This window comes from Prionailurus bengalensis, chromosome C1 (genome assembly GCF_016509475.1).
Source record: "Prionailurus bengalensis isolate Pbe53 chromosome C1, Fcat_Pben_1.1_paternal_pri, whole genome shotgun sequence".
Classification (NCBI taxonomy): domain Eukaryota; kingdom Metazoa; phylum Chordata; class Mammalia; order Carnivora; family Felidae; genus Prionailurus; species Prionailurus bengalensis.
Window position 1 is genome coordinate 6,721,418 of NC_057345.1, and position 14,016 is coordinate 6,735,433.

A 14,016-nucleotide genomic window follows, 5' to 3' on the forward strand; every position below is an offset into this window, starting at 1 on the left:
CAGCCTTCAAAAGGGACATTCTGACACCTGCCGCGACACAGATGAACCTCAGTGACGCTGCCGAGTGACATAAGCCAGCCACAAAAGGACAAATACTGTATACTTCCACTCCTATGAGGTCCCTGAAGTAGTCTGATTCAGAGAGACAGAAAGCGGGACGGTGGTTGCCAAGGGCTGGCAGAGGAGAATGGGGAGTTATGGGGTGGTTTTTAGTTTTTAATGTTTATTCATTTTTTTGAGAGACCGAGAGCAAGTAGGGGAGAGGCAGAGAGAAAGAGAGACAGAATCCGAAGCAGGCCCCAGGCCGTTAAATCATGACCTGAGTTGAAGGCTGAGCCAGCCAGGCGCCCCAGGGAGTTCGTGTTTAACCCGGTGTGGATTTCTGTTTGTAGGAGATGAAAAAGGTTTGGAGATGGATGGTGATGGTCGCACAACCTTGTGGAGACACGTAATGCCCCTGAACTGTACACTTAAAAAATGGCTAAAATGGTAAATTTTTATGTTGTGTATATGTCACCATGAATTTAAAAAAATTAAGAAGCAAAAGGGATATTCTCTTTGACCCTGAGATACTATGCTTTGGCTTTAAATAACATTCGTCCAGGGACGCCTGGGTGGCTCGGTCGGTTGGGCGTCTGACTTCGGCTCAGGTCGTGATCTCACGGTTCATGGGTTCGAGCCCCGCATCGGGCTCTGTGCTGACAGCTGGGAGCCTGGAGCCTGCTTCGGATTCTGTGTCTCCCTCTCTCTCTCTGCCCCTCCCCTACTTACATTCTGTCTCTCTGTTTCTCAAAAATAAATAAATGTTCAAGAAGAAAAACTAAGTAACATTCATCCAGCCTATGAAAATCATGAGGTTTTTCCATTCTGTAGATCCCCGGTTGGGGCTCTTCTGCAATAAGTCAATGTCTGGAAGATAGGATTATTAGAAATAAGGAAAAAATCCCAAAGAAATATCATCCAGAGACATCTCTGAACCCGTTTCTCAGCGAATTTTGCTATAATGAGGGCATTATTCCGTGTATCAGATGCTCTGCCAGATGCTTGTCCTCCCTTACTCGGAGTGCGTGCGGAGTACAGACCCTGAATATCTCGGTCCCGTGTGAGCCAGGGAAAAGGCTCCTTGAAAACGTGTCAAACTGATGCTTTTGAAACCTGCTTCTCCACTGTAATACGAAAGCAGTATTCTTCAGATTTCGGATGCCGTATTGTGCTATAATCCGATAAGAGTCTGGGGTCTTGCAAACATTCTGTTCTTTCTGCAAGGAGCTGTGAGGGCCGATGCCTCAGTGTTTTGCCTAGGCTCTGCCTCAGGATTTTAAAGATCTTCTCTTATCATTTAGGTCGATCTTGGAGAAGGAGGGACCAAAGTCACTTTTTAGAGGCTTGGGTCCAAATTTGGTCGGAGTTGCGCCATCAAGGTAAGCTTTAAACTTTTCAGCTGGCTCGCTACCTGTAGTATATAATACTGACTTCTTTCTTACTGAAGCGCATTACTTCTAGATGGCCAGTGTCTTTTTCAGTATGGGATTTGCCTATAAACGTCTGACACATGGAATAGTGATTAAGTGCTGGTGTGTCTTTTAGTGTGGGTATGTGTGCACGTGTGTCGTGTGTGCGTGTGTGTGAAAGCATCTAGTTCTTTTATTCTTAAATGAAAATTCATCTGCTCACGTCACCTGGAATCTTCTCTAGACGAGTGTTTGCTACATCAAGTACGGTGCGTGGCCAGCACCGTGGGCATCACCTGGAGCTGGTTAGAACTGCACACTCTCGGACTGTGCCCCAGACCTGTATCATAATCTGCATTCTAACAAGATCCCCTGGTGATTCATATGCGCTTGGAACCGCTGATCTGAAGCAATTCTCAAGGCTTCTAGGCTTTACTTGATTTAAAACATCCTCCTTTCTAGCACAAGGCTTAATGCCCTGTAAAGTCTGTTTGACAAGAGTGAGTAATAGGTGAGTGTGTGTATAGCATATCTGTGAAAAGTGGATGAGAAACTGCTTCTAGCAATGGCCTGGAGGCCCGGCGGGGAGCTGGGTGGCGAGTAAGGTACTTCTGTTATTTCATAGAATACTCCGGTCGACTTTAAAGGGAATTATTTTTTAGAACAAAAACGAAAATGTCTTATACAAGGTAAAGACTAAAAGCTTCCTAGAATTCTTGCAGATCAGTGCTCCCAACTTATACACAAATCACCTGAGAATGTTGTAACAATTCAGATTCTTATTAAACCCTTTGTTCCTTTAGAATTTTATAGCATAGGTGTATAAGCTGTTTAAGAAATACAAGTACTAGTCTGTGAGATTATATGGGGTTTGCATTATTAATAGATGGTGGATACATATAGCAAATAAAGGAAATTGAGTTGTATCTCCTTGTGGATAGTTTGGTAACGCCTGTTAACCTGCTGTAGGTTCCTGGCTGCCACACCCGTTTAGAACAGTGGGGACCTATAAAAAGCAGACTAATGTTAAATAACAGATAAGTAGTCCAGATCCTAAGTTGAAAAATACACTCTATGATTGATGCGTTGGCCAGCCAAAATAAAGAAGCATTTTTCCCTGGCATTGCTGGTGAAGAAGCGGGGAAAACACCAACCAGCGCCTACTCCCCAGCCCCAGTAAGAGCCGAGTCAGAAGAGGGAAAGCAGAGACCGGACCAGAGAGCCGTGGGGAGGCCAGACTCCACCTATAGGGGTGGCGGTGGGGGTGGGGGGTGTGCGTGTCCAATGGCGGAAGCTCTGCATTGAAAACACGTATGCTGGTAGTTCCTACTGACCCTGAGTCCTCAAAAACCGGTCAGATTACATTTGACGTACTCATTGTGGTGTAAGGCAGGACAAGCGTGCTGTATTTTAGAAGTAGTATTAGAGATTTTAGAAGGTTTAGTGTGTATTTTGATGCTTAAAGGATTGACATTTATCCAGAATGAAGAATACAAATGGACTCTGTATATTACCCAAATCTCACCGGCCTCAGTTATTTTGGATACTTGACCCTCACTGGGCACTTTCTGGAGGGACACGCAGGAGCTTTCTGCAGGTGCCTGCAGCAGCTTTTGGTTTGACAGATAAGGTCCAGCGTCTGGGTTACACGTTAACCTTCTTTCTCCTAATTTCCTAAACTTTTCAGAGGTCGTGGAGGGACGCATATAGTGCCATGCCGATGTCTGTAGTGTTCTCTCTTTCTTCCACCAGGGCTGTGTACTTTGCGTGTTACTCCAAAGCCAAAGAGCAGTTCAATGGCATTTTCGTGCCTAACAGTAATACTGTGCATATTTTCTCAGCCGGCTCTGCAGGTAGGTCACCCCCAGTGAGTGGAGACCAGCTTCTCGCTTTCCTGAAGCACGTGTTGTGCCATGCAGCTTTGTCCAGGAATTAGAAATTAGCTCTCTTCCTCTTTGGCCTCAAACCATTTTTCTGGCGCTTCATGTTAGAACTAAGGAAGCATGAATGTTCGAGAATAGTTTGTAACTTGGTTCCATTTTCCCCGATAACTAAAACTTTTATTCTCCCTCAGAATTTACATGTGCCCATGCATACTGCTGGTCAGTGTTCTGTTTCTTTTAAAGGAATATCGGGCGCCTGGGGGTTCAGTCGGTTAAGCATCCGACTTCCGCTCAGGTCATGATCTCTCGGTTTGTGCGTTCGAGCCCCGCGTTGGGTTCTGGGCTGACAGCTCAGAGCCTAGAGTCTGCTTTGGATTCTGTGTCTCCCTGTCTCTGCCCCTCCCCCTCCCCCCCCCACACTTTTTCTCTCTCTCTCAAAAATAAAGAAACATGAAAAAAACTAAAAATAAATAAAAATAAAGGCATATAATGCATTTTCATGTCTTTCTGTTTCCTTAAATTATTTTAAAAATTTGAGGGCTTTGGGGCGCCTGGGTGGCGCAGTCGGTTAAGCGTCCGACTTCAGCCAGGTCACGATCTCGCGGTCCGGGAGTTCGAGCCCCGCGTCGGGCTCTGGGCTGATGGCTCAGAGCCTGGAGCCTGTTTCCGATTCTGTGTCTCCCTCTCTCTCTGCCCCTTCCCCGTTCATGCTCTGTCTCTCTCTGTCCCAAAAATAAATAAACGTTGAAAAAAAATTTTTTTGAGAGCTTTTTTGTGACTTCCCACGGTGTCCAGCGTTACCCTGTGTACTATTGGCATTTCTGGCCTTAACAACTGGACACTGTGACGAGGGCTTGGGGCTTGTGGAGTGTTCTTTGAGTAAGGCTCCTACCAGATCAGATAGTATCTATTCTCTTGAGGGAGTCATTGCACTTACTCTAGAAAATTCATAACAGGATTTATTCCCCCAGGAAATACTTGGAAAAGACCACGGACTTGCAGATTGCTGAGGGAAGGCTATGTCTTTACAGATATTGTATGCGGTTTTCGTTTTTTGTTTTTAAAGATTTTTTTTTTTTTTTAAGTAATCTTCTACCCCCAGCCTGGGGCTCGAACTCATGACCCCGAGATCGAGAGTCACACACTACACTGACCGAGCCAGCCAGGAGCCCCTAAGTGTCATTTGATGACTTGTGTAAATAGAAGGTATTTCGGAGAACTTTAGTTGGCATTCTGTGAAAAATCTCTGCCTTCCGCTGGCCTGTGAGGTGTGCGTCCACCAGTCTTGTCTGCCTCTGTCGCTCCAGAGGGAAGTTCTGGTAGCCCATCTGAGTAGTCACGGATGATAATTACTGGACCCCAAGCAGGAGGATAGTGAATGCAGAGCTGCTTCTCTCAAGAGAAAGGGGACCCTACTGAACATGGAGGTCCGGGGCGGGGGGACACGCGGAGCGGGAGCCAGTGGGTCCTCACTTCCGAGGGCGGTAGCGAGCCAGGAGCTCCACCCTGTCATCGGTTTTGAAACTTTTTGCCAAATTAACTCAGAGGAACCTTTGGTAAGGAAAGTGGACCCAGAAGGAGTTTCCTAAACCACTGTCTGGGTTCCTCATGAACCTGCTTCGGACCGTGGAGAGGACGAGGAATTCAGAACTCGCTGTGTGTCAGGCTGACACCGTGACACTGTGTGTTGGTTGGTCTGGAACAGTCAGTAGTACTAAGATGAGGAAGACCGACTTTAAAAAAATGGTTCCTAGAAGCATATCAGTCTTAAAACTTCAATTTCTTGAAGTGATGAGTTGGGTATTAAAATGTAGATGTTTGAATTCAGGTAAGTGGAGATTTCGTGGCTTCTGTTTTACATTTGATGTAAGGTGACCTTTTTGGGTCAGATCACCAGCTTCTTAAAACATACTTCTGGACCTGAAATTTATAAATTGAGGTTTAGAATAGTTTCCATATTTACCGTAGAGATTAGATTTACCAAAATATCAACAGCACCACCTACAGGTTGGAGAGACTTGACAGGGCTCTAGAAAATTGAGAGATTGCTTTTAGGTCCAGCGTAACGATGGATGTTACATTTTAGGGGACTGTAACTTCCATCTGCAGTATAGAATTGCTTCTTACTATTCCTTTTTTTTTTTTTTAAGTTTATTTATTTATTTTGAGAGAGAGAGCGAGCACAGGGGAGGGGCAGAGAGAGAGAATCCCAAGCAGCTTCCACACTCAGCATGGGGGACGATGTGTGGCTCGAACGCACAAACCGTGAGATTATGACCTGAGCCAAAGCCCGATGCTCAACCGACTGAACCATCCCAGTGCCTGTATCTATTTTTAGTATTAAGCCATTTAACTCCTGGCCTCAAAGTTTATCATATGAAATAGACAACTTTAATAAACATGGACTATGTTCAATGATGATACCTTCTGGATTTTATCTTCCAGCTTTTGTCACAAATACCTTAATGAATCCTATATGGATGGTTAAAACCCGGATGCAGCTGGAACGGAAGTAAGTTACCAATTGTTCCTTCCTTAATATTCTTGGGATCTTTTTCTTCCTCCCTATTCCAGTGGTGAAGTGATGGGCACGGAATCCTTAGCCATCCCCATCCTGGTTTTTTTCCTGAACATAAGCCTATGTAGAAACTCCTTTTGTTTTGAGATGTGTGTTGCCAGGCACCGTGGGGAGGTGAGGGCCAACAGAAACAACACCCAACAGAGGTTAGCAGTTCACTCACGTGGCCCCCGAGGTGCTCCTGACTGCCTCTCGGATGGTTGGTGGGTCTCTAGGCCGACCCCACCCCCAGTTGGAGCACTGAGGGATCTCCTCCAGATGGCCTCTCTCTCAAGTGGGCAGAGGGGAGGACAAGGGGAGGACAGCAAGGGCTGTCAGGCCTCCAGGACGCTAATAAAAAATTTTTTAAGTTTATTTTTATTTATTTTGAGAGAGAGAGAAAGTGGGGGGAGGGAGCAGAGAGAGAGGGAGAGCGAGAATCCCAAGCAGGCTCCACGCTGCCAGCGCAGAGCCGGACGTGAGATCATGACCTGAGCCCGAGTCAGATGCTTAACTGACAGAGCCGCGCAGGCGCCCCTGTACTAGAATTCTAAGAACTCTTGTGTGACTATGTCGTGGGGAAATGTGTGTGGGCTCTGGAAACTTTCAGCTAGTCTAGTCTAACTCTGAGCCACCTGTAAAGGGAGAACTAGAACATCCCCTGGAAGCGTAGCTAGGGGTCTGCCTTAGCTTTTCTAGTGACCACAAAAACCTCTGAATTGGTCTCAGATTCCATGTTTCCCTCGAGCCATTCTGTGCGAAAGAACCTTCTAGAATGTATCAGATCTCATTGTTTTGGACAGATCACTTGCTCACTCCTTCCAGGAGCCTTGTTTTCTCTCACGGTCACATCCTAACTGCTGGGCTTAACATCCAAGGTCCTTTGCAGTTTTCTAAAACCGTCGTGTGCTCTTACACGTCCGTCTCCCCGTGTGCTGTCCCTCGCCAGGACTCCCTCTCCCCCTCTGGTCCCTCAAGAACACCTGCTTGTCCTTGAGGCTTCTGAGCAGCATCCTCTCCTGGAAACCTTTGGTAATGACTCCGCACTTCAGGTGTGCCACACAGTCACTCCTGCTTAGTAGCACATACGTGTGCAAGTCAGCTCAGAGCCTTTAGGTGTGCTCTTTTAAATCCACCTGGGAACGCTCCACGTTGAGGACATTTTAAAGCTTCGTTTGGATGGGCTCTGCTAACACGTCCTGCGACAACGAGCGTGGATGCTTGCTGTGCACTGGTCACTGGGGAAACAGCAGGGAGTAAGACCTAGGCTCTGCCTTCCAGAAGCTCACAGCTTTACAGAAATAAAGAGCATTAGAGTCTGACGAGATAGGGGCCGGAAATGGTAAGGACCCCAAAGGGTCCCTAGTGCACTCCAGGCAGGGCAGGCACAGGGAGGGCCTCTTCCAGCAGTGATGGCCCCCTTACCTTCTGGGAAATAACTGGGGGTGGGCCGCACGGCAGGTGCATCGGGCAGAGAACGGAGTGTGGGGAATGTCTAGAGAAGCCTTGTTCGCAGGGAGCCGAAAGAAGGGAAACATCTGGAGTTTGCTGCACGTGCATGTGCTAAAGCAGGGGGAGGAGCCAAGGCTGCAGAAATGGGGGGGGGCCAATTCTTAAAAACCCTGGGAGGGCTTGGAATTTGGCCTTGGGCTGTATTTTGAGGGCCATGGAGAGCCATTAGAGCCATGGTTCAGGGCAGGAGTGGGGAACGCTTTGTCCCCCAGGGGACATTTGACAGTGTGTGGAGACCTTGTGACAATTCAGGTAGGGTGCTGCTGGCATCTACTGGGTAAAGGTTGGGGTACTGCTAAACTTCCCGTGATGCATAGGACAGCTTCCACAACAGATAATCATCTAGCTGAGAGTGTCAGTGCCCAGGTTGAGAAGCCCTGCGTTAGAGGATTTTAAGCAGGGCAGTGGTGTGGTTGGCTCGGTGCTAGAAAGGTCGCTCCAGCTAGGATGTGGAAAGACACAGTGAAGAAGCGAGGGAGCCTGCTGTGACCGGTTGGAAGCGGTGGGCTTCAGCCCCAAGGGAGGGGTCTTTGATGGGGGCCAGTGGAAACAGGGTCAGGTCCCAGGATTCGGCTTGCGTCGGGCAGTTTAGGATGCTTTCTATCGTGAGCCAAGAGCAGCCAAGCCTGAGGCCTTTTACTAGTTACCGGGCAGCGTTTCCATGTTCATAATTTCATAAATTGAGAAATAATGGGATCTGGAGACTCGGGTTAAGGAAGCACTCCCTTACACTCGCTGCCCAGTCAGAATGTTGGTGAGGTTTCCTTCAGCATTTTCTTAAAGCCTGTTTGTACCATGATTGGAATTAGACTCTGCATGTAATTTTGTCCTGCTTTCTGCTCACGCGGTTCCGCCCAGCTTCCTGCCTTTACAACTATTTCAATCTGGTGTGTGTATCATGGTTTACTTATCTATTTCTATTTTTAGATATTTGGATTGTTCTGATTATATTGCGGTTGTGTTTTCCTCTGATGAACATCTTCCTTTGTACAGCTCTTTGCAAAATTAGGTCAGGAGCTCTGGACGTGTTTTTAGGACTCTTGGTACAGATGCACGTAGTGTTCTGTGGGCTTATCGGGTGTCCCATCTGGTGGGCTAGGGCTCAGCCGAACACAGAAGAAGGAAGACACGTGTCACCTGCCGTGCGTACCGTTTCTCTTTATACTCAGCGCTCAGTTTTTGCGGCTTGGGACAGGAACCGGGCTCGTGAGCGTGCCTTTTAACGGCTTTTCGCTGGTCTTGTGTCCGCAGAGTGAGAGGCTCCAAGCAGATGAACACGCTCCAGTGTGCTCGCTACGTTTACCAGACGGAAGGCATTCGTGGCTTCTACAGGGGATTAACCGCCTCGTATGCCGGGATTTCAGAAACTATCATCTGTTTTGCTATTTATGAAAGTTTAAAGAAGTATCTGAAAGAAGCTCCGTTAGCCTCTTCTACAAATGGGACTGAGAAAACTTCCACGAGTTTTTTTGGACTTATGGCAGCCGCTGCTATTTCTAAAGGATGTGCTTCCTGCATTGCTTATCCACACGGTGTGTTTTGCTTTTTCTTCCCAAACAGTAGAACAGCCGTGAGGTTCGTGGCGTTTGGCGGTATCATCTAGTGTATCCGCAGCTCACATTGAAGTGCAGACACCTGCAGGTGCTAAGTAACGGGGCACGTGTGGAACTGGCTTCAGCTGTCTGTAGGTTACACGAGTGGCAGGAACTCAGCTCTACCCCGTTCCAGCTAATTGTGGCCAAAACGTACTGTGCAGAATGTGGGCCCTGTGTTGTAGAACTGGAGATGTTTTCAAAGAAGCCAAAAATCTGGATTTTATTTTACATTCCTCGATTTAAAAAAATGATACGAGTGCCAGACTAAACAAAACAAAACAACAAACCTCTCAGCTTCCACTTTGTGCTGAGTAAGGCTACTCTGCTAAGTCCATTTTTTAAGGAATTATAGACGTAATGTTCCATTGACCTACTTAAAAAAAATAGCTTAGTTTATTGTACCACGCAAAACAGGTTTTGTTTTCAAAAGCCTGCTACACTGTCGGCTATGACAAATGTACCTGTCATTTCACAAGCAGGTAATTGAGTTCCCATCATATACTAGGGCACGAAGCAGCCCCACGGGGCTCACGGAGAAGAGGGCGGGACACCTCCCGTGGGGTAGGGAGACAGAAGCGTGTGCACTGAGGTCTGCGAGACAAGCAGTGACAGGTGTCATGTTGGGGGTGCCTGGGTGGGGGAGGGCCAGGTGTGCCAAGGTTTGAAAATGGAGGAGAGGCAGCTTTTAAGCTGGACAGAGTGGAGAAGGATTTTAATAGAGAAGGTTGGGGAGTACATGAAAAAAAAAATCATGTTAATGATACTGTCACACTTAATAAAAATTACACCTTCCGTGAAATTACAGTGTTGGTTTAATTGAGAGTCGAAAACCACAGACTATCTTTAAATGAAGTCCCATTCAAACCAAGCTTTTTTTAATCCCTTAAAAATTACTTTGTACTTTTGTATTACATGTAATGTCCCTAATTGACCATTTCCCAGAGTCAGAAAAGGTTCTAAAAAGATTGTGACTTCTCATTGTTCCGAAGTGACCGTGCTGTCCAAACAGAGCTGAGATGGCAAATAGCCGGAGATGTACGTTGACAGTCCGGGGCTGTGTGCTTTGAATTCTCTCATCGTATTGCCTGATAATGCAGTCCGTTCGTAGCATAAAGTATGTGTTTCTCTCTGCAGAAGTCATAAGGACACGGCTCCGGGAGGAAGGCACCAAGTACAAGTCTTTCATCCAGACCGCTCGGCTGGTCTTCCGGGAAGAAGGTTACCTTGCCTTTTACAGGGGACTCTTTGCCCAGCTCATCCGGCAGATACCGAATACTGCCATCGTGTTGTCTACGTATGAGTTAATTGTGTACCTGTTAGAAGACCGTACTCAGTAAGAGGCCAGAAAATTGTGCTCTAGAATAAAATTGAAAAACTCTAGAGAATTTTTTTTTCCGTTGATGTTTAGAACGTTTGGGACGGAAACAGGAAAGGCCATAAGATATGTGGCTCGTATCACCTGTCGGACATTTCCTTTTGGATTCATGTTTTCTGGAAGGTTTAAATTCATTAACGTTAATAGTTAATTATAACTTTGGTGGGTTTTGTTTTTTTTTTTTTTAACTTAAAAGGATTCAGGATTGAGCAGCAGCTAAATTAAATCATGCTATTTAATTTCAGTATAAATTTGGTTTGTGTCCTTTTTTATGTTCACTGTGCTATAAACTATGGCTAAGGAATTTAGTGAAATGTAACCCTAGAAATGCAGAGAAAACCTGTAAAATCAGAATCCAACTTGTTTCGTAATCTGAAGCCACACTGCTGAACAGTAAGATGTGTCACATTTTGGTGGCACTGGGTGGACCAGGACAGAGTTCCCAGCCATTTTTCTTTTCTATACATTTCCAAGTCTCGTGCAGATTGATAATTTAAGCTTTCAGGCTACTGAGTTAAAAAAAAATAAATTAATTATAAAACTTTCTGCCACCAAATGTTTTAAACTGTGAACATGTTTCTAAAGTTATCCTTTATCCCCAGTTTGAACCAAAGGCAAGAGTTTTAACGAACTATGTACCAATTGCCTTACTCCTGGACCTATTTCCCGAAGTTTAGCCTGGTCAAGCCCAGGTACCTTGTTAAGTGTCGGCTGTGAATGTGGAATCTGGTGAGTAATACACCTTTCCTGTCAGGTCTTTAACCCTGTTCTTGGTTCTCTAGAACTGGAGGGGAAGAACCTGACACAGGGTTGAGTGCCCACCCCTTGGAGAGTTCACTTCATTCTGACAGGAGGTGTATTTAAATGTTTGTTTTTTTTTTAAATTAAACACCTAGAAATGACAAATTACCAGAATTTTAGCCACACTGAGTCACCACTCCCCCTTTCTTTTTTAACTTTATTTAGTTTTGAGAGAGAGAGTACACACGAGTAGGAGAGGGGCAGAGAGAGGAGCCAGAATCCCAGACAGGCTCCACGCCGCCAGCATGAGCCTGATGGGGCCCGAGCCCACGAACTGTGAGCTCGTGACCTGAGCCACGATCAAGAGTTGAACACTTAACTGAGGCATCACCCAGGCACCCCCACCACTCCCCGCTTTTAAAGGAAATTTAATAAGGGACAAAAAGCAATACAGAAGGCAGGTAAGACCAATGGTCTTTCAAGAGCCCTTTCCCTGGAACTTGCTTATTTGTTCACGAAGGTTGGTTTTCAGTCTGAATATCCAGAAAGATGCCGGATTCCAATGACTGACGCACAGTAGCTTCAGATCCGGTTGTAGATGCTCTGGTGGGGATGAAAGCAGGATGTTTTCAAATTGTGTTTAATAAACAAAATTTTTTTTTTAATTTTTTGTAATGTTTATTTACTTTTGAGAGAGAGAGCGCAAGTGGGAGAGGGGCAGAACGAGAGAAGGAGACAATGTATAACAGGCTCCAGGCCCTGAGCTGTCAGCACAGAGCCCAATGCGGGGCTCAAACTCATACACTGCAAGATCACGACCGGAGCCAAAGTCAGACGCTTAACCGACTGAGCCACCCAGGTGCCCCTAAAAAGAAGTTTTTTCTTTAACGTTTTCTTTTTTGAGAGAGACTAAGGCGTGATCAGGTGAGGGGCAGAGAGAGGGGGAGACACGAATCCAAGGCAGGCTCTAGGCTCTGAGCTGTCAGCACGGAACCCAGTGTGGGGCTCAAACCCGCGAACACGAGATCATGACCTGAGCTGAACTCGGACACTCAACTGACTGAGCCACCCAGGCGTCCCTCACATTGTGTTTACATTAGAGTTTAATTTTGTTCACCTTTAGTCATGAAGGTTATCGGTGTGCTTGAGCTCACTAGTGGAATTTACTTCAACTGTCGACAACTTTGTAAAAGTCAAAATAAATGACTTTAGTCAAGCATCAGTGCTTCTAAAATGCATGGCACTTGTTTCAGATTCTGTGTGTCTCCCTCTTTCTCTGACCCTCCCCTGTTCATGCTCTCTCTCTGTCTCAAAAATAAATAAATGTTAAAAAAAATAAAAAAAATTAAATGTATAAAATGCATGGCAGTCAAGAGATTTCTATTCCAGGAGCTCAGTTTAACTGCTGGATAGTGGCGTTTAACAACATTTTCCTGTTTTATTATTCATATTAAAACCTGCATTTTTCCTCAAGATTTTATCTAATGTGAAGTTTAAAAATTATGGGCGGCTGGGTGGCTCGGTTGGCTGAGCGTCCAACTTTAGGTCAGGTCGTTTCTCGCTGTTCAGGAGTTCGAACCTCACCTCGGGCTCTCCTGTCAGCGCGGAACCCACTTCAGATCCTCTGCCCCTCCCCTGCTCGCTCTCTCCCTCTCTCTCTCAAAAATAAATATTAAATAAATAAAAACTAGGTTGCTTGGGGTGTCTGGGTGGCTCAGTCGGTTAAGCATCCAACTTGATTTCAGCTCAGGTCTTGATCTCAAGGTCGTGAGCTCAAGCCCCGCACTGGGCTCTGTGCTCAGTGTGGAGCCTCCTTTAAAAAAAAAAAAAAAGTCGCTTAATATTCACTAATTGGTCACAAGAATTGTTTGGAAATCATTTTCATTTCTGCGTTCTCGAATTAATAACTTGGATGCTGACCTAGGATAATTTAGTTCTCTGCTTGCTTCTCCTGCACCAGGACATTGACATGAGACAGGTGAGCCCCAGAAATAGGAAGAAAATAAGCAGGAAACTCTATAAAGGGGCTTGTTGTTTGAAATGGGAATTGTCACTGTTTGAGCTGTCAGGGAGAGATCCCACGATTTCTTTCTCTCTTCTCTACAGGCTTAGTCCACGGGATGGCATTAATTTTGAGTAGTCCTAAGACTCGTAAAAGCCCCATTGTTCACCCATTGGGTGCCACACACTGTAAGAGGTTCCATATTTTCTCATCTGAGTTCTTTCAGACGCAACCTTGTGAGGCAGGCATTAACCACCCTCCACAGTTTACAAATAAGAGAGGCTCAAGTTTAATGACGTGCTCGAGGTCTGAGAGACAGTAAGTAGTAAAATGGCCAACAGTGGCTTCGTTGAATAGATGACCAGACGGTAGAGGGGGCATCTGAGCGTGTGGAATGGTCAGACTGAAGCCAAGTTCCAGCAGACCATTCCGTTCACTTAAGGATCACGAGCTCACGGGCATTACCACCGACGAAAGTGAGACGATACTAGTAACACCCAGGGCGGAATCGTTGGGTGCGTTCTCTGTCAACGTAGAACTCTGAGCCCATCCTGTGAGTGGGGGACGTGATGCGGTCGCTGACTCTGAACTTGGAAAGAAAACGGTACTTAAATAGAGTGCCACCAGTTTTGAAGGAGGTTTCACAGCTGCTGTTCATCCATTTGTGGTGAAGGCAGCAACACGCCAAAGGAAAGGCCTTGGCTCTGACACCCGCTTGTTAGGGAAGGGCCAGTGTGGCCACCGCTCAGCTTCCAGGCCCTGCTCCCTGCCTCCGCGGGTCCTAGTAAATGCATGACAAGGGTGTGGGACAGATTAACTGGCAAAGGGAAACAAAGGAAGCATTTGCTGCTAAATAACCGGGACACCGACACCCCACCAGAGGAAGAACTCTGATGTTGA

At 46.2% G+C, this 14,016-nt stretch overlaps 1 protein-coding gene across 1 annotated transcript in view; it reads left to right on the forward strand.

The window, feature by feature from the left end:
* Nucleotides 1–11,777, forward strand: part of SLC25A33 (solute carrier family 25 member 33) — a 34,197-nt gene extending 22,420 nt beyond the window's left edge. Inside the window, exons 3-7 of the mRNA XM_043573728.1 lie at nucleotides 1,344–1,421; nucleotides 3,204–3,304; nucleotides 5,780–5,846; nucleotides 8,655–8,935; nucleotides 10,133–11,777. Coding sequence (XP_043429663.1) covers nucleotides 1,344–1,421; nucleotides 3,204–3,304; nucleotides 5,780–5,846; nucleotides 8,655–8,935; nucleotides 10,133–10,335 — 730 coding nt within the window. The 3' untranslated portion in view covers nucleotides 10,336–11,777. The remainder of the gene's footprint in view (nucleotides 1–1,343; nucleotides 1,422–3,203; nucleotides 3,305–5,779; nucleotides 5,847–8,654; nucleotides 8,936–10,132) is intronic.
* The last annotated feature ends 2,239 nt before the right edge of the window (nucleotides 11,778–14,016 follow it).